The sequence below is a fragment of the Mercenaria mercenaria genome, chromosome 8, assembly GCF_021730395.1.
Source record: "Mercenaria mercenaria strain notata chromosome 8, MADL_Memer_1, whole genome shotgun sequence".
NCBI lineage: Eukaryota > Metazoa > Mollusca > Bivalvia > Venerida > Veneridae > Mercenaria > Mercenaria mercenaria.
The window spans coordinates 45,572,668-45,592,721 of record NC_069368.1 but is presented as its reverse complement, the minus strand read 5'-3'; the positions used below and the strand labels follow the sequence as shown (position 1 = coordinate 45,592,721).

General features: G+C 36.2%; 1 protein-coding gene across 3 annotated transcripts in view; it reads right to left on the bottom strand.

Annotated features, from left to right (window-relative positions):
- Positions 1–20,054, bottom strand: part of LOC123566442 (uncharacterized) — a 47,348-nt gene that overhangs the window by 8,476 nt on the left and 18,818 nt on the right. For 2 of the 3 annotated variants that reach the window (XM_045360546.2, XM_053549842.1), the window contains 4 exons: positions 14,599–14,886; positions 5,208–7,403; positions 3,885–3,974; positions 79–2,550 (listed from right to left, as the gene is read on the bottom strand). In XM_045360546.2, coding sequence (XP_045216481.2) covers positions 79–2,550; positions 3,885–3,974; positions 5,208–7,403; positions 14,599–14,886 — 5,046 coding nt within the window. The remainder of the gene's footprint in view (positions 1–78; positions 2,551–3,884; positions 3,975–5,207; positions 7,404–14,598; positions 14,887–20,054) is intronic. The other variant, XM_053549843.1, reaches the window with a different exon arrangement.

Here is a 20,054-nt window from a genome sequence, read left to right as displayed (position 1 = left end):
AAAAATCTACAAAATAGTGTTTGTGAAAAAGCATCAATGTTAAACTGCTAAAGAAATTGCTAAATCAAACATATTCACCTAAAACTTCAACAAATTCTTCAGTTTTTTTTGCATTGTTAGCTTTCACTATGATCTTGTCCAAAGTCTCTTTTGCTTCTTCCAGTTTCTTAGTTCCATCTTGTGGATAAGTTTTTGGAGGGGCTGGGAAAACCCACTCTCCTATGGTAACATCCTGTTCATCATCTGCTGTTAGGTCTATATCCATACTCAAATCAACAGTCCTATCTGACTTTATAGCATTATCAACATCTCTTATGCATTTGTCATTAACTGCACTGATATCTACAATATCACATATTTCCTTCTCTATTGCACTTGTCGTTTTCATCTTTATACCTCTTTCACCACATTCAAGTTTCTGTTTATCACTTTTACCTGTATCAGATCTATCAGAATTATCAGCACAAACTGCAGTTGAATCAATATTATGCACCTGAACTAATTCAACAGATTCCCTCCGAATTTCAATGGGGTCGATATTACTTCCTAACCCAATTTCTTTTTTCATTCTATCTAATGTCAGTTTACAAACACCAGTCTCATTTTCCTCACTGAAAGAATTATCTTCCTCCTCATCTTCAATCACTATCACTTCATCATCAGATACCTTATTATTCTCAATTTCTTTAGTATTGCTTCCATGAGAATTATTCATAGCTTCTACTGGTGATTTGCCTTCAGTTATTATATCACAGTTTTTATTAAGATTTTCACTATTTCTTTCTATTGGAGATTTGTCAGCAGCACTGTTATCTAAGTCTGTAGTGTCTGTTTCATCAGTAGTATTATTAGTATGTAATATTTCTTTCCCTGAGTTACACTTATTCAACCTATTATTTCCACTATCAGAGTCCTGAGATTCAGCAGTTTCTGTTTTATCACTCTCTGATTTACTTTTATTTAATTTTTCAGATGTGTCTCCAGTTTCATTTTGTAGCACATTTTCAACATCACCATTTGAATCAGATGAAGCCTTTTTAATGTTGCAACTGGTTTCCTTCTTCCTAATCTCATTTTCAGTTAGACACTTAGTGTTATTCTTGTCCATTTCTTTCAGTTCAGCAAATGATGTTGGTTTTCCATCAATGTAAGGCAAAGTTTTATCAGTGTCATAACCATTTGAATCTTCCTCATCTGAGCATAAATTAATAACTTCACTTGATGGGTGCTTCTGTCTTTTCTTTTTAGGCAAGTTATCACTAATACCCTTCTCCACTTTTGGTGAAACAGTCTCTTTTTCAAGAAAATCAAATAAGTTTCTATCCTTTTTAACAACAGGTTTTGTTTGCGAGATGTCAGATACTGCCGAAGAATTCGATGAAGAATTCATTTCAGAGTGTTTCAAACCTGTAGCTGCCCGACTCTGAATAAATGGTGTTACACAGGCACTCCCACAATACTGATCTTTGCATACATAATGAAACAATTTATTTGCATCTTCTTCTGAAATTATTATGAATTTCTGCGGTATTGTTCTAATAACTTTCCTTTCCACCAAATTTTTGACAACATAGTCATAAAACAAAGGCTCTAACTCAATATCTGGAATCTTTAGAACTTTTCTTTTAAGAATTCCTATTTTACCGAATTTTAGACTTTTGTTTGGTTCTTGAATACGGAAACAGCGTCTCAAAATTTCTTTCATTATAAAAAAATTTCCATCAGGAGTTATAAGCTGAGTGACAGTTTTCCCATGATAACGAACCCAAGTCATTTTATGTGTATCTGTCACAGAATAAACCTGGGTCGATGACGGACTTTCAATATTTGATGGCTCACTATTAATATTTTCAACCTGTAGATCATCTTTTGAAGCGTTTTCTTCTTGTGTTTTTTGAGATTCAATAACAGCAATAGTTTTACTCTCATCTACTTCTTTTCTTTCTTCAGATCTTTTAGTATCCACATGATCCTTGTTTTGGTCTTCATTTGTTTCAATTTCATTTGTTTCTGTAACTGCAGATACATCTTTTAACTTGTCAACTAATACTTTGGCAGGAGATTTCACTTCAACATTTTGCTTTTCTTTTTCTGTATGTGTAGTTTCTTTGTTTTCAGACTCTGATTCTTCTTCCATACCTTCTCTACTACTTTCATCAACACCTTCAGCAGGTGGTTCATACCTATTGTGTTCTTTATTATTGATTTCACTGCTTACATCTTGTGTTTCCATCTCTTTCACTTGATTTTCTGCATCACCAGCACTAGTAACACTAACTGTGTCACTATCTTCATCATCTTCTGGTCCAGCATTCTCTTTTGCCTCTGACCATGCTAACATCATTTTCAGAGTTGATAAACTAACTGTTGTTTTTTCCAACTCCTCATGAGGCAGATTGTCCATTAATTTTTTCAGATCTTGTGGTTTTTGTATGACTTGGCCATCTAGTCCTGCAACACTTGGTGATTCTGACTGCTCAATCTTTGGGGCAGGACTGTTGTACACTTCTGTTACCGATGCTGGTTTTGCCCTACCACCTCTTCCTCGTCCTAAACAAATTATCAGAATTCAAGAATATATCATTTTTGACTCAACATTTGTGTACAATCTTGTTAAAATGGTCAACCTGTTGAGAAGCACATTATATATATACATTCTATGCCAAACTTTGTGGAAATGAACATGTTGAAAAATTTCACCCAAACTAATGGGCGAGTAGCTTTAAGATCAGGCCAGCATATTCTGATATATAAGGAAAAGTGATTGGTGGCCATGCTTTTTTTACAAATCAGTATTATCTGAACGCTCCTAGTAGAAGGTCACCTAAGGATTGTTCAATATTTTCAAACTTGGATGAGCAGTCAAGGAAGAGATATACTCCAAGAATACTTGGGAGTAATTCTTGTGTAAATCTAATAATGGGAGATAGCTAAAAAAGGAAGATTATGGTTATGATTCTCGGTCATCACATTTTCCCAGTATATAATGTCCTCTATCTTTTTATTTTATTTATTTATTTTGTTGGGTTTAACGTCGCACCGACACAATTATATGTCATATGGCGACTTTCCAGCTTTGATGGTGGAGGAAGACCCCAGGTGCCCCTTCGTGCATTATTTCATCACGAGCGGGCACCTGAGTAGAACCACCGACCTTCCGTAAGCCAGCTGGATGGCTTCCTCACATGAAGAATTCTACGCCCCAAGTGAGGCTCGATCCCATATCGATGAGGGGCAAGTGATTTTAAGTCAGCGACCTTAACCACTCAGCCACGGAGGCCCCTCTATCTTTTTATACAATTTGAATAAATTCCATCTAACTCTTGTGTAGTTATGGCCTTTTTAACAAAAGGGAGATTACTGAAAAATCTAGCATAGCAGAGTTTAATGATGGTTCTTGTACACTACAGACATGTCCTTTCTCATTAAATGAAGACCTGTTAAAAGCCATAATGTAGTTTCAAAATTATGACCCAACCAAGGTTTCCGGACATGGACAGATGGGCCTACAGGTAGGCGGACAGATGGATAGTGATTACTTCTGGGCTTCCTACAATGGGTTGAGCTCTAACCAGCACAATCTCTTATATTATCGAACAGTCTTATTTCAGCTGCTACAGATGGAGAATGTAAGATGAAATGCAATAGGATTCAAACACTACCTATACCAATTTTCATATACTAATTATTTTGACTGGGTATCGCTAAGAAATTACAGTAAATATCAGTATTTGAGCCACACCATGAGAAAACCAACATAGTGCATTTGCGACCAGCATGATTCCAAACCAGCCTGCACAGATCCATGCTGGTCGCAAATGCACTATGTTGGTTTTCTCATGGTGTGGCTCAATTTTTTTTCTTATTACACAACAAAAATCAACCTCTAGATAGTCTAGCTGTCTGTTTCCTCAGTCCTCTAACAGGCTTATTCTGTTTACTGTTTGGTGTTAGGTTTACTGCCCATGATCTTCCTGCCAGACAAGTAAAAAATAATAATACAAAATTATTAATGCAGTCTAACTTCGTCCGCACAAACTTGACAGGTTATTGGTAGTTCAAGACATCTAAAATTATAAATGAAATTGGGAACAATCCCACCTTCTATTAGCAAAGTTTCATGAAAAAAATCCTTGCATTTTTAAATTTACAGGATCAATCTTTTTTGAATGGCAGAGGAGCAGACAGATGAACAAACAGATGGGCAAACAGTCAATGTAAAATGATGTGCATATTCTACATATTTGTCTCCTTTCTATGTTCCAGGTTTCAAAATCTTGAAGGGTAGATCATAATTTTTCTGCCTATATATTAATTCCAAGTACTTTTTCTATCTATGTATATTAATTCTAAGTACTTAAGTCTTCTATCTATGTACTAAATTTCATGTAAAATATCTGGTACTTTATGTCAAAGGATCCACTCTTGAATGTAACATATTTGATTGCAATAGCAACCACATTGTTGCTATATCAACAAAATGAAAGATCACGCATATTCTCCTTATGTCTATCTTTATACATGTACAAAGTTTCAGGAAAAAAATATCTTGTACTTAAAATGTTATAACAGAATCGAACTTGTATGACAAATGGATGGACAGATGGATGTACAAACAGATGAGGGTCAAACCATAAGCCCCCACTGAATAATCACTGACAGGAGACTAAGAAGAAAGTGAATGTTATGACTGAAGTAAAGCATCCACATTATACTTTGATTATGTACCTTAACATCAATGGTGAAGAGAATCCTGTAACATATGCTTATAACTTGAAGCAAGCAAAATAATAGGATATTAAATCCTTGTCAGATGTATTTAACTTTAAGAAGTTCATAACTAAACATCATGCAGTAATAGTAGATTGTTGAAACAAACTTCCAGTTTGCTAGTGCATAGAACACATTCGTATTGTGTTTAGCTATATATAGACTAAGTGTACTATTTTCAACTTTAATGCTTTGTACTGTCAATAGAAATACAAGTTATGTTTACACGAACTATATACAGAAATTATTTATATTTCTAAATATGAAAATTTGGGTCTATATCTTTAAAGCATATGATACAAAGCTACAGAGCTGAGGGACTTTCTTACAATGCAGAATATGTTGTGACAAAATGGACACTGACAAAGTTTATAAAGAAAGGCTTGCATACCACAGATAAGAGGAAATTATTGTAAAGAAAGATGTTTAGCAAATACCTTTTCCTCTAGCTTTAGTTCCTCTGCCATGTGCACGGCCTCGTCCACGACCTCTTTGACGTTTTAAAGGTGGGGGCAATTTTCCTAAATTACTATCACTGACAGAGCTAAGTTTTCTCTTTTTACTGATTCTAACAGGTGATTCATCTCTGTCAATTTCAACAGTTGGCTTTGGTAAAACCTCTGTTTCAACACTAGGTTCTTTTTCACCTGTATCTTGCAGAGTATTAATGTCCAATTCTTTCTCACTAGGGCCAGACAACTCTGGACTCTGACACCTGGTAACCACACTTGAATCAGTATCTGTCTGACAACTGGTCGGAAATACAAATGGGCTTTCTGTTTCTCTTATTACAGGTGAAGGTGTTTGAGAAAAATCAGCAGGAAGTCCAGGGGAAGGGAGATAATTTCTAAAATCTATGTCAGGATTCATATCCTGGGTTCCAAATTGAGAGTCTAGCACTAATTCATCAAAAAGTTTTTGTTTATTTATATCAAGAGAATTTGTTCCTAGCTCATCTGAACCAGGAGTTCCTTCCCTTGATGCAGTTTTAGCAACCTCGTTTTCAACTGTTTCTTCAGGCAGTCCAGACATGTGAGTCTCTTTTTCAACTGATCTTACTGGTGATTCTGATGTATGCATGGGTGACGTTGGTCGTTCTCTCTGTTGACTTTGATCAGAAATGGCTTCATTTTTGTCTTGATTTAAAGTCGGATGAGTGTCACATATTGATTGTCCAGTGCTTTTATTTGAGTCAACACTGCTAGTGTGCCGTGACCTTACTGACTGAGGAAGGCAACGTAACAAATCTGCTACTTTGTATTCAATAACTTCTTCATTGCATACAGTTGGTTTTAACACAAATGGTTCCCCTGTTGCTTGAGTTGCCTCAGTACCCATATTAGAGGAGACGCTGGTGGTAGCGGTAGCTGTTGCCATGGTTACAGATTGTCCTGCTAACGGACTTCTTGCCAGTCCTGGCGTCTGTGTTGGCAAACCTGTTTTTGCTGATGGTGGAGCATACCAACGTCCAAGAACTGCTTTGTCCTGTGCTTCATGAGACTGGGGGATAACAAATGCTGACTGTATAGCAGAGGCATCTGCTTGACCCTTCACTGACTGAGCAGGTGCTGAGACAGTCCCACTCACTGGAGTTTGGGCAGGCATATTTGGATTGTTTGCGTGAGCTTGTTGTTGCTGAACAAAAAATCTGTTCTTTTCTCGTAAAGCATATTTAGCAAGGAAAGAAGGCAATGATTCACCTGGGCCCAACATCCCACTTTTCTCAAGTTTGTCTTTTAAATGAAGCAGTCTAAGTTTAGACTCAGAATCACCGGTATTACTAAGCTGTGCCAAAGAGGCTGCTGCCTCAATAGCCTTGACGAATCTTTCTTGATTTTGCAAGCCAGATGGAATGCCTTGCCCTCCACTAACAGATCTAGTTCGTTGCTGACCCTGACCTTGAAAATTACTTTGTCCTTGTACAAGAAGATCCTGTCCTCTTTGTACTTGATTTACACTGTAAGTATTTTGACCTTGAGAAATATAACCCTGTCCTGAGCTCATTCCCACGTGACCTTGACCTTGAGAAATATGTACTTGCATGGATGCACCTACGTAATGACCTTGAGCCTGGGACACCATGCCATAGGCAGAACTCACTTGAGCTTGTCTGGAGTTAACACCAATGTGACCTTGACCATGAGAGAGCAAGGTTCCAGACTGTTGTTGATGAGCAGGTGGTGGCATCCTGGGACCATTCTGATGTGCCGGTGGGGGCATAGGAACTCCCTGATTCAAGGAATACTGATTTGTATTAGACCCATAACCTTGTGCTCTTTGCATTTCAGTAAAGTTATTGAAGTTTGGTGCAAAACTTTGACCAGTTTTTCTCATATTTCCAGCTACATTCTGTGTCGTATTAGTTGGCATGCGACATGAGCTTGGGAACCTTGGATCTATTCTCTCCCTTAAGGCACCAGGAACATTTAGCGCATTTGTCAAGTCTCTGTACATATATCCTTGACCAGTTACACCATGAAATTGACCTTGACCTTGACTAACTGCAAAGTTGGTTTGTTTATCTTGCTGCATAAGTGAAATGTTGTACTCATGACCTAGAGCTTGTCTTAACATTTGATCATTCTGACCTTTTGTCACTGTCCCTGGATGTCTCATGTTTGGACCTCGCCAATCTGAAATTTAAACAAGCAAATTTAATGAAGTGTCATCACCCTCTAAAAGGATTTCTGTTCCAAATCAATAATTTTTATTTAAGATAATGTTAATTGTCACTGCTAATTTGGATCCTGAAATAGATGTAATATACATAATCTTGCAAGTAGTAAGTCTTTTTTTTATGACACATATAGGGGCTAAAATTGGCATTTATGTGAATGTTTATATAAACTGGAGGTGGATTTCAAGCAAATGCAACTAAAAACTACAAAATACTATTTAAGTTATTGATCTTTTGCTAATCAGAAACCACATCAATTATCCACTCGATGTAATTAATCATAATCAAAACCTAGTTACAGAAGGGTGCTAATTTCTCTAAGGCCTAATAAAAAAAATTGTTTATTTCCGGTATCTCAACCTACCCTAAATTTTTGGCCCGACCTTAAATGTTTTTACAGCCTTGGAGAATTTTTTTCCAAATGCACTTTTATGCTTAAAACATCAGTGATGTTAGAAATCAACTTACTGATGCTCTAAAGGCATAACCACCTTATTTGTATTCATTTTTTGACAAAAAAAATAATTTCCCAAAGTCCCCCCCAAAAAAAATCCAAAATCCAACCTACCTGCCCTAATTTTTTTGAGCATGCTACCGGAAACAAACAATCTTTTTTTTAGGCCTAACTGACAGATGCGTCCATAAATTTGAATCTCAAATGTCAAAATCAAACTAGAATCTATATATACATATACATTTTTCTATAATGTTTATATTTTGTTGTGATTGTAATGTTATCCTGCACATGCAAGTATAAATCCCGCACAATAACTCAAACGATAACATGTTTTAATAATTATGATTTTTTTTCATTAAAACGTTCCAATACAGAAAATATTTTTGTGTAACATTACAGTTTGCACTCAACTTCTATCATTGACAACCTTTTTGAGTTCAACGATGCATGAGAACCATAACAATCAAACAATAATATAAACATGCTGTCGTTTAAATTATTGTGTGGGAGTATTATTTCCTAATCACACTTTTTCAGACTATTATTTAAACCTCAGGCAATTAGATGACCCTTTAAATGGATGTTTTTCATGTACAAATGTATAAAGATTCTTAAAACTTCCTGGTTCAATGGGTAGACATCACCTGTCAAATTTCCACCCGAAGGGGACATTTGTTTTCATGTTATCAAATAAACCTGTTACAAACACATAAATTAACTAACTCATTAATTAGCAAATCAAGAACATTATATGTACAAGAATACTGTAAAAGCAGAAATTTTCACAAAGGTTTAATTTTCGCTGTATTCAAGAGGCCATACATCTCGCGAAAATTAATCTTCGCGTAAATATTCACCATTAATTTAGTATAATTTAAAATTAAATGCATGTATGACACCATTTTTACAATTTCGCGAATATTAAACCTTGCGAACATACTCAAAATTTCAAACTTGCGAAAGAAATTTTGACCCAGCGAAAATATGTGCTTTTACAGTAGCAATAAATCTGCCAAATCAAATACACCTTCTTCAAAACCAACATCAAGATACACCTTAATAAAGCATTACAATATATTTTCGAGAAAATGAAATACAATAATACAGGGAAGCTTGGTTAGAATAGAAAACTAATGCAATGCATTGGAAATGAAGAAACTGGTTACTTATTGCTCAGGTCTGCTGTATCAATACATTTGACATCATAGAAATAATTAACTTGTTAAAGACACGCCACAATTCTTTTGTATTTCCATGATGGTTAATTATACATGCTTTGCATGAAGGAAATGAGAAATAACAAGAATCTAGTTACAAATTGAGAGTGACACATATAAGGCCAAGACAATGTATTTAATGTAGGGATGAAAAGAGCCATGAATCTAGTCTTAGAAAAATCCAAACAAAACTTCAGGCAAATGATTTAAAACTCTTATAAAATTTCATGACTTTACACCTAATACATTTTGTGGTATAATTGACAAGAATTTTCCATGTTCAGCCTTTGTGACCTTTTCCTTTACTCAAGTGACCCCAAAAATAATTAGGGTCATCTACTCTGTAAGTCCTATCATCCTATGAAGTTTGAAAGTTCTGGGTCAAATGGTTCTCAAGTTATTGATTAGAAACTATTTTCTATGTTACGGTCTCTATGACCTTGACCTTTGATCAAGTGATCCCAAAATCAATAGGGGACATCCACTCTACATGTTGAATCATCCTACAAAGTTTCAACAGTTTGGGTCAAGTGGTTCTTAAGTTACTGATCAGAAACAGTTTCCATGTTCAGGCCCCTGTGGCCTTGACCTTTGATCTACTAATCCCAACAAGAGAGCCATGATGGCCCTGTATCACTCACCTGAGTACCATTGCTCAAAATGATATGATCATTTCAAACCTATCTCATTAGAAGCTGCTAAGGTGTATTCATTTAGATAAAAAATAAAGGGAGGTAATTTATCATAAATTCAGTCAATATGTATTTTCACTGATTGTCTAAGTCCATCTGTTGACATAAATGAAATTTCAGATCAGTATCTTCATTAGTTACGGAGATATACCCATTTTAATTTGAAATAAAGGGAGGTAATTTGACATAAAATCAGTCCATAGTTATCTACCCTGATTCTCTCAGTCCAACTAATGACAATAATGAAATTTCAACTAAGTCCTATAAGGACTTACTGATATAAATCCATTTTGATTACAATCTGGGGAGGTAATTAGATATAAAATAACTCTGAAACCTAGGATTGGATCTGACAGATTCTTCATGGAATCCAAGATTTATTGTTGTTGAAGATGTTTTGGAAGTTTGTATCAAATCAAACCATAAATGAAGTCTATATGGCTGCAAAAGCCAAAATAGCAAATTTTGACCTTTAAGGGGCCATAACTCTGGAACCTATGATGGAATCTGGTCAGTTCAAGAAAGGAACCAAGATTTTGTGGTGAAACAAGTTGTGTGCAAGTTTGGTTAAAATCAAGTCATAAATGAAGCTGCTATTGTGCAGACAAGGTCAAAATAGCTAATTTTGGCCCTTTCAGGGGCCATAACTCTGGAACCCATTAAGGGATCTGGCCAGTTCAAGAAAGGAACTGAGATCTTATAGTGACACAAGTTTTGTGCAAGTTTGATTAAATTCAAACATAAATGAAGCTGCTACTGTGCAGACAAGGTCAAAATAGCTAATTCTGACCCTTTCAGGGGCCACCACTCTGAAACCCATAGGGGAATCTGGCCAGTTCAAGAAAGGAACCAAGATCTTATGGTTATACAAGTTGTGTGCATGTTTGGTTAAAACTAGAGCTATCACTAAAGGTGATGAATGTACCCCCCGCATGCACTGACACAGTACATTGCAATTTGATGCACACAAGATTGCATAATTATGTGGACTGTATATATAGACTGTTTGTATACAGTATAGTAACAAAAAACAAAGTCCCATAACTATGCAGAATATTTATCTAAAAGAATGTAACATGCACCATGCACAACTAGGGTTGGTACTGATCACTTGTGTGAAGTTTCATTAAATTGTGTGAAAGGGTTTGGTAGATTAGGCATGCACAAGATTGCATATGCAGACTGTATGTACATAGTATGTTAACAAGAAACAAAGTCCCATAACTCTGCAATTTGTGTCGCTGAAAGAACCTAACATGCCCCATGCACAACTACTGTTGTTACTGATCACTTGTGTGAAGTTTCATTTAATTGTGTCAAGGGGATGAGGAGAGATGGTGCGCACAAGATTGTGTCTATGTATATAGTATAGTAACAAAAAAACAAAGTCCCATAACTCTGCAAAATTTTTTTCTGAAAGAACCTAACATGCCCCATGCACAACTACTGTTGTTACTGATCACTTGTGTGAAGTTTCATCAAATTGTGTCAAGGGGATGAGGAGAGATGGTGCGCATAAGACTGTGTCTATGTATATAGTATAGTAACAAAAAAACAAAGTCCCATAACTCTGCAAATTTTTTTTCTAAAAGAACCTAACATGCCCTATGCACAACTACTGTTGGTACTGATCACTTGTGTGAAGTTTCATTAATTTGTGTCAAGGGGATGAGGAGAGATGGTGCGCACAAGATTGTGTCTATGTATATAGTATAGTAACAAAAAAACAAAGTCCCATAACTCTGCAATTTTTTTTTCTAAAAGAACCTAACATGCCCCATGCACAACTACTGTTGGTACTGATCACTTGTGTGAAGTTTCATTGAATTCTGTCAAGGGGATAAGGAGAGATGGTGCGCACAAGATTGCGTCTACGGACAGACAGCCAGACGGACAGACAGACAGACAACCTGAAACCAGTATACACCCCCTTACAACTTTGTTGTCGGGGGGTACAATAAAATCATAAATGAAGCTGCTATTGTGCGGACAAGGTCAAAATAGCTCATTCTGGCCCTTTCAGGGGCCATAACTCTGGAACTCATAATGAAATCTGGCCAGTTCAAGAAAGGAACCAAGATCTTATGGTGATACAAGTTGGGTGCAAGTTTGGTAAAAATCAAATCATAAATGAAGCTGCTATTGTGCAGACAAGGTCAAAATAGCTAATTCTGGCCCTTTCAGGGGCCGTAACTCTGGAACCCAGAATAGGATCTGGCCAATTCAAGAAAGGAACCAAGATCTTATGGTGATACAAGTTGTGTGCAAGTTTGGTTAAAATAAAACAAGAGCCATGTCAGACATGGCTAATCCCCCCACCGGGCATATCATAATTGAAGGATGTGGTCCGCATCAGGGGTTTTAAGATGTGGAAGAAAGAATAAGTCAGTAGTGAGGTGGTTTACTGTTAAATTTTATTAATTTTCATGAAGAGTATAGCTATGATGTTTTTCTATATGGCTACTGTAAAAAGAAGGAATGGAAAGCTAACAGGGAACAAGAGTGCCAGAATGTCACAATATATGCCCGTCAAAGCAAATTTCTTTACTCTAGCAGCTGTATTTGCAAATGGAATGTTAATTTTGTGGTTGTTTAGTAATCATTGTAAGTCTTTTGTTTTTTAAAGTCCACAAAAAAACTCCTTACTAGGCACAGATACCTTATATATAATAAAATTAATAAAATACACCTAAAACTGGAGAGTAACATCTATGCTGTACCACAGAAAAGTGGTCTTGCTTTTTCCCTAGGGTCAATTATAAAAATGTTACAATATAAGTTATTTATAGTAACAACTAAGGGAAGTTAATCTTTAAAAAAAAAAAAAAAAAAAAAAAAAAAAATTGCAAGTCCACACAAAAATCTTTATCAGGAAGAGACTGGTCAAAATACACCTCAAAATTGGATTTAGCATGTTTGTTGTACTACAGAAAAGTGGTCTCGATTTTTCCCTATGACTAGTAATGAAAAAGTTACAATAAAAGCTATTTATAGTAACAACAAAGGGAAGTAATTCTAAAGAAGGGAACTGCGCATGACACTTCGTCTCATGATGGTGTATAATTGTGCCAAGTTACATCAAAATCCCTCCATGCATGAAGAAGAAATGCTTCGGACAAAGTCATTCTTGTATCTGACCTTTGGCCTCTAAGTGTGACCTTGACCTTAGGCCTAGTGACCTGGATCTTGCGCATGACACTCCGTCTCATGGTGGTGAACATTTGTGCCAAGTTATATCAAAATCCCTCAATGCATGAAGAGAAATGCTCCGGACAAGGTTTTTATTCTTGTATCCTTTGACCTCTAAGTGTGACCTTGACCTTAGACCTAGGGACCTGGTTCTTGCGTATGACACTCCGCCTCGTGGTGGTAAACATTTGTGCCAAGATATATCAAAATCCCTCCATGCATGAAGAAGATATGCTCCGGACAAATTTTTTTAAGAAAATATGATAAAGGGAATAACTCAAAAAATAGGCAAGGTAGAGTTATTGTTCTTGCACACTGCACTTCCTCCCAATGTGTTCTATCAGTGTATGAAGTTTGAAGAAAATCCCTCCAGTACTTTTGGGGTTATGCTCCGGACAAAATGTTTTAAGAAAATATGATAAAGGGGAATAACTCAAAAAATAGGCAAGGTAGAGTTATTGTTCTTGCATACTGCACTTCCTCCCAATGTGTTCTATCAGTGTATGAAGTTTGAAGAAAATCCCTCCAGTACTTTTGGAGTTATGCTCCGGACAAAATTTTTTAAGAAAATAAGATAAAGGGGAATAACTCAAAAAATAGGCAAGGTAGAGTTATTGTTCTTGCACACTGCACTTCCTCCCAATGTGTTCTATCAGTGTATGAAGTTTGAAGAAAATCCCTCAAGTACTTTTGGAGTTATGCTCCGGACAAAAATCGTTGCGGACGCACGGACGGACGGACGGACGCACGGACGGAGAGCATTTCTAATATCCCCTTCACCTTTGGTGGGGGGATAAATTATAAATGAAACCAGTATCGTGCAGACAAGAAATTGTTGAGGACGGACGGACGGACGCACAGACGACGGACGAAGGGTGATCACAAAAGCTCACCTTGTCACTATGTGACAGGTGAGCTAAAAATGACAGGGGTCATCTACTCTGTAAGCCCAATCACTCTATGAAGTTTGAAGGTTCTATGTCAAATGGTTCTCCAGTTACTGATCGAAAATGAAGTGTGACAGATGTATATCCCTGTGACCTTGACCTTTGAAGGCGTCACCCCAAAAACGATAGGGGTCATCTACTCTGTAAGTCCTATGGCATATGAAGTTTGAAGAGTCTAGGTCAAATGGTTCTCAAGTTACTGATCGGAAATGGATTTCCACTTTCTGGCCCCTGTGACCTTGACCTTCCAAAATTAATAAGGGTCATCTACTCTGCATGTCCAATCATATTATGAAGTTTCAAAATTCTGGGTCAAGTGGTTCTCAAGTTATTGATCAGAAATAGTTTTCCATGTTCAGGCCTCTGTGACCTCGACCTTTAACAGAGTGATCCAAAAATCTACTCTGCATGTCCAATCATCCAGTTTGAAGGTTCTAGGTCATATGGTTCTCCGGATATAGATCAAATTGACAAATGAATGGATGGACAGGGCAAAAACAATACATATGTCTCCCCCCCCCCTCAGTGTGTGTGTGGAGGGGGGGGGAGGGGGAGACATAACTATGGCAAGCTGAAAACAGTGTCTCTTTCACACAATTACTGTAGTAAACTTAATTCAGACTGGTATATGTTTATATCAATAACTTACTAGGTCCATATTGTTGTGCACCTGTCTGGGCAGGATTCTGATATCTAAATCTAGTATTTGATTGGTTGGGTATACCACTGTTCCCCATACCGCTGCCCATACTCCTTCCAACACTGTTACCCATACTGCTTCCAACACTGTTACCCATACCGCTGCCCATGCTGCTTCCAACACTGTTACCCATACCGCTGCCCACACTGCTTCCAACACTGTTACCCATACCGCTGCCCATACTGCTTCCAACACTGTTACCCATACTGCTCCCCATACTTCCGGAAGCTGAGCTGCCTGAAATGAAATATGGTCAAATTCAAAACATTAAATATTTAAAGCAGTAATGAGGTACTGATGTGAAGAGGTATTTTCTAAGACATTTATCAGTAAATGTTGAATAATCTGTACCAATGTTTGGTAGTGTCAGACAAACAGATGTGCTTATTTAGAACCCAATCAGATGATTAATTATTCTTATATCACCAGACTGGTAGTTCAATACTCTCTCAAATACAAACAGCAAAAAACAAAACAAGTAAACAAGAGGGCCATGATGGCCCTATATCGCTCACCAGAGTTGATCTGGCCTACTGACCTAGTTTTTGACCCCACATGAGCCAGTTTCGAACTTAACCTAGAGATCATCAAGACAAACATTCTGACCAAGTTTCATTAAGATTGAGTCAAAACTGTTGCCTTTAGAGTGATGACAAACTTTTCCTTTGATTTGACCATGTGACCTAGTTTTTGACCCCAAATGACCCAGACTAAAACTTGACCCAGAAATCATCAAGACAAACATTCTGACCAAGTTTCATAAAGATTGTGTTACAACTGTTGCCTTTAGAGTGTTCACAAACTTTTCCTTTGATTTGACCATGTGACCTGGTTTTTGAACCTAAATGACCCAGATTAAAACCTGACCTAGAGATCATCAAGACAAACATTCCGACCAAGTTTCATAAAGATTGAGTCACAACCCAGCTAGCAAAATATATGGGACCCATATGGGCCCCTTATTGTTTTCTATATGGGACCCACATGGGATTTGCAAACGGGATTGGCATGGGTCCCACATCGGCTTCAAAATAAATACATTGGTGTATCATATCGATGAGACATTGTATATGGGTCCAATATGGGTCTCATGTGTGCAAATACTTACAATATAGGTCCTATTTAGGCCCGTATGGTAGATTTGTCCAGATATGTGTCCCATATATGTTTGCGTGCTGGAAACTGCGGCCTATAGTGTTCACAAGCTTTTCCTTTGATCTGGCCTACTGGCCTAGTTTTTGACCCTACATGACCCAGTTTCAAATCAGATCAAGAAATCATCAAGGCAAACATTCTGACAAAGTTTCATAAATATTGGATCACAACAGTTACTGTGACCTCTAGAGTGTTCACAAGCTTTTCCTTTGATCTGGCCTACTGACCTAGTTTTTGACCCCACATGACCCAGATATTCAATCTTGACCTAGAGATCATCAAGACAAATGTTCTGACCAAATTTCATAGATTGGGTTACAACTGTGGCCTCTAGAGTGTTCCCAAGTTTTTCCTTTGATTTGACCGAGTGACCCCACATGACCCAGATTCGAACTTGACCTTTAGATTATCAAGATAAACATTCTGACTTATTCTCATGAGTTTCAAACTTAAATTGTAGTCTCCAGAGTGTTGACAAGATTCTCCTTTCAGCTGGCCTAGTGACGTAGTTTTTGACCCCACATGACCCAGTTTTTCAAATTTGACCTAAAAATGATTAAGACAAACATTCTGACCCAGTTTCATAAAGATTGAGTCACAACTGTGGCCTCTAAAGTGTTCACAAGCTTTTCCTTAGATTTGACCGGGTGACCTAGTTTTTGACCCCACATGACCCAGTTTCAAACCTGACCCAGAAATGATTAAGACAAACATTCTGACCAAGTTTCATAATTATTGGGTCACAAATGTGGCCTCAGAGTGTTCACAAGCTTTTCCTTTGATCTGACCTACTGACCTAGTTTTTGACCCCACATGACCCAGTTTCAAACTTGACCTACAGATCATCAAGACTAACATTCTGACCAAGTTTCATAAAGATTGGGTCACAAAGGTGGCCTCTAGAGTGTGCACAAGGCAAATGTTGACGGACGACAGACAACGGATGCTGCACGCTGCACGCCAGGAATGACCAATGTCACTATAGCTCCCCTTAAGCACTTTGTGCTCTGCTGAGCTAAAAAAAGCACTGTACTTTTACACTGCTGCAATGCTAGCACTAACAGTTTTAACATTATTAAAATCTGAGACTTTTGCAAGCATTAAACTGGATATAATGGAGCTAGGAAACTACAAATAACCAGGACGGAAGTACTTTAACCTTTACCCTGCTTGCGGCAAGTGATTTTGCCTTTGCGACCAGTGCGGACCAAGATCAGCCTGCACACCCGTGAAAGCTGATCATGGTCTGCACTGTTTGCCATTCAGTCAGTATCTTTTTGGTATTCACCCCTATTAACAGTTAATGGTACTGTTCAAATTGAAAGACGGACTATTTAGCAGGGTAAGGGTTAATAATGGAAAGTCTTAACATGGGTGTAAGAAGAACCTGTTCTAAAGAAGATAATGTCTTTAGCAGAAACATGAAGTCAGTCAGTACTTTACCTTGATTAAGTGGAGGACTCTATTAGATAACAACAGAATTTCTGAAATATTTTCACGCCTTTTTTTTTATCAATTTGGGAATGACACCGACACCGGTGGAATTGGGAAAATGCTCTCGGAAATTGTCTTAATTAGGACAATTTGCAAATTACCAAAATCTACATCGTCATAAATGTGTTTTTGTGTGAAATATTAATGAATTGCATTTCAGTAATTGTTCAACAGTATTATAATTTACCTAAATATAAATACAAATTAGCAAAACTATCTTAAAACAGCAAAAACCCTAAAAGGTATAATCATTTGGGAATTTTAAATTCAACTTTGGGGGAAAAAAAATATTCTTTTTTGCATTGGGATTACCTCCTTTTACCGGAGGTAGATTTAAAGGCCCTGATTTTTGTAAAAATAGTTGATACTTTATAGTGCAGACTGGGTAAATTTTAGCATTATTTGCTAAGAGGTAACAACTCCTTAAAAGGAAAGAAATTCGTTTGTTATATCATCCAACCAACACTACATATTCCAAAATTAATAAAGTTTTCAAAATCCATCCCATTTTTTTTTTCAAATGTCAATTTGCTATAAAAAGTGGTGGAATGAACAATCAACACAGGATGGTTTTTAAGGTTTGTTTTCTAAAAAATCTGTCAATTTGGTCAGAACTAAAATTATCTGACAAAGTTAATGTAACTTATAAACTGAGAGAATAACATTGAAAGTCCATAATCTAGAACCTATATAAATTGTTGAATACAAATTCATTTTTCTCTCTTGTAACTTGGAAAAAATGAATTTGTATTCAATTCATTTTTCTCTTTAGTAAGTGTTGAACAATCCTATTTAGAACTTGCATATATTGATGAATACAAATACACTTTTCTCTATAGTAACTGTTGAACAATCCTATCTAGAACTTACATAAATTGATTTTCTCTATAGTAACTGTTGAACAATCCTATCTAGAACTTACATAAATTGATTTTCTCTCTAGTAACTTTTGAACAATCATATCTAGAACCTACATGTATAGAAATTGTTGAATACAAATTCATTTCTGTTGAACAATCATATCTAAAACCTACATAAATTGTTGAATACAAATTCATTTTACTGTCTAAGAACTGTTGAACAATTCTATCTAGAACCTACATTAATTATTGCATACAAATTCATTTTCTCTCTATAAACTGTTGCACAATCAGATCTAAAAGCTACATTTATTTTTAGATTTTTCCCTCTGGGAAATGTTTAACAATCCTATCTAGAACCTAAATTTAATTTAATGGTTGAATTCAATTACATTTTTCTCTCTAGGAACTGTTGAACAATTATATCTAGAACCTACATTTAATTTAATGGCTGAATACCATTACATTTTTCTCTCTGGGAAATGTTGAACAATATAGTTCCTACATTTAATTTAATGGTTGAATACAAATTCATTTTTCTCTCTACGAACTTTTGAACAATCTTATCCAGAACCTACACAAACTGTTGAATACAAATACATCTTTCTCTCTTGGAACAGTTGAACAATCATACCTAGAACCAACATTAACTGTTGAATACAAATTCATTTTTCTCTCTTGGAACTATTGAACAATCATACATGATTGTATCTAGAAAACTTACATAAACTGTTGAATACAAATACATTTTTTTCTCTGCAAAATGTTGAACAATATAGAATCTACATTTAATTTAATGGTTGAATACAAATTCATTTTTCTCTCCAGGATCTGTTGAACAATCATAAACTAGAACCTACATTATTTTTTTAATACAAATTATTTTTTCTCTCTAGGAACTGTTTAACAATCATATCTAGAACCTAAATTAATGTTTGAATATAAATTCATTTTCCTCTCTATGAACTGTTGAACAATCATATCTAGAACCAACATTAACTGTTGAATACAAATTCATTTTTCCCTCTTGGAACAGTTGAACAATCATATCGTAAGCCTATATTAACTGTTGAATACAGATTCAATTTCTCTATATGAACTGTTCCACAATCGTATCTAGAACCTACATTAACTGTTGAATACAAATTCATATTTCTCTCATGGAACTGTTGAACAATCATATCTAGAACCAACATTAACTGTTGAATACAATTCTCTTGGAACAGTTGACCAATCATATCTAGAACCAACATTAACTGTTGAATACATATTCATTTTTCTCTCTTGGAACAGTTGAACAATCATATCTAGAACCTACATCAATATTTGAATATAAATTTATATTTCTCTCAAGGAAGTGTTGCACGATCATATCTAGAACCTACATTAATACACTGGGACCCCTTTATAACACTGTCGTTAGGGTCCAAGGTTCAAGACCCGCGGATCTAGCGGGGTTAAATTTATAACGCAGGTATATGCCAATTGCGCAATACCCCACCCACCTGTAATGCATCAGACGTATTTTGAACGCTGCTTCATGTTAAATAACAAATTATAAGCATATAAACGGGACATTGGTTTACCTTATATGCTACAGGAAAATACATTTAAAAACTAATAACGCTGTGTCATCTTCCCATTTCGTCGTAATTCTAAAAGAAAGTTGAAATTCTGAATCCCGGAAGTAAACATATAACTCTGTGTGAGAAGCACGCGGTCGTGAAAATTACAATAGCGCGGGGTTTTTAAACACATGGAAAATAAAATAAAAATGTACAAAAGAAAAACGTGGATAGTTTTACAAAATGGATAAAATAAGATAGAAAATGGTAAAACAAACCAGATCTACGATAATAAAAAGTGAGAATGGGATGATTACGAAAAACGGCTGCA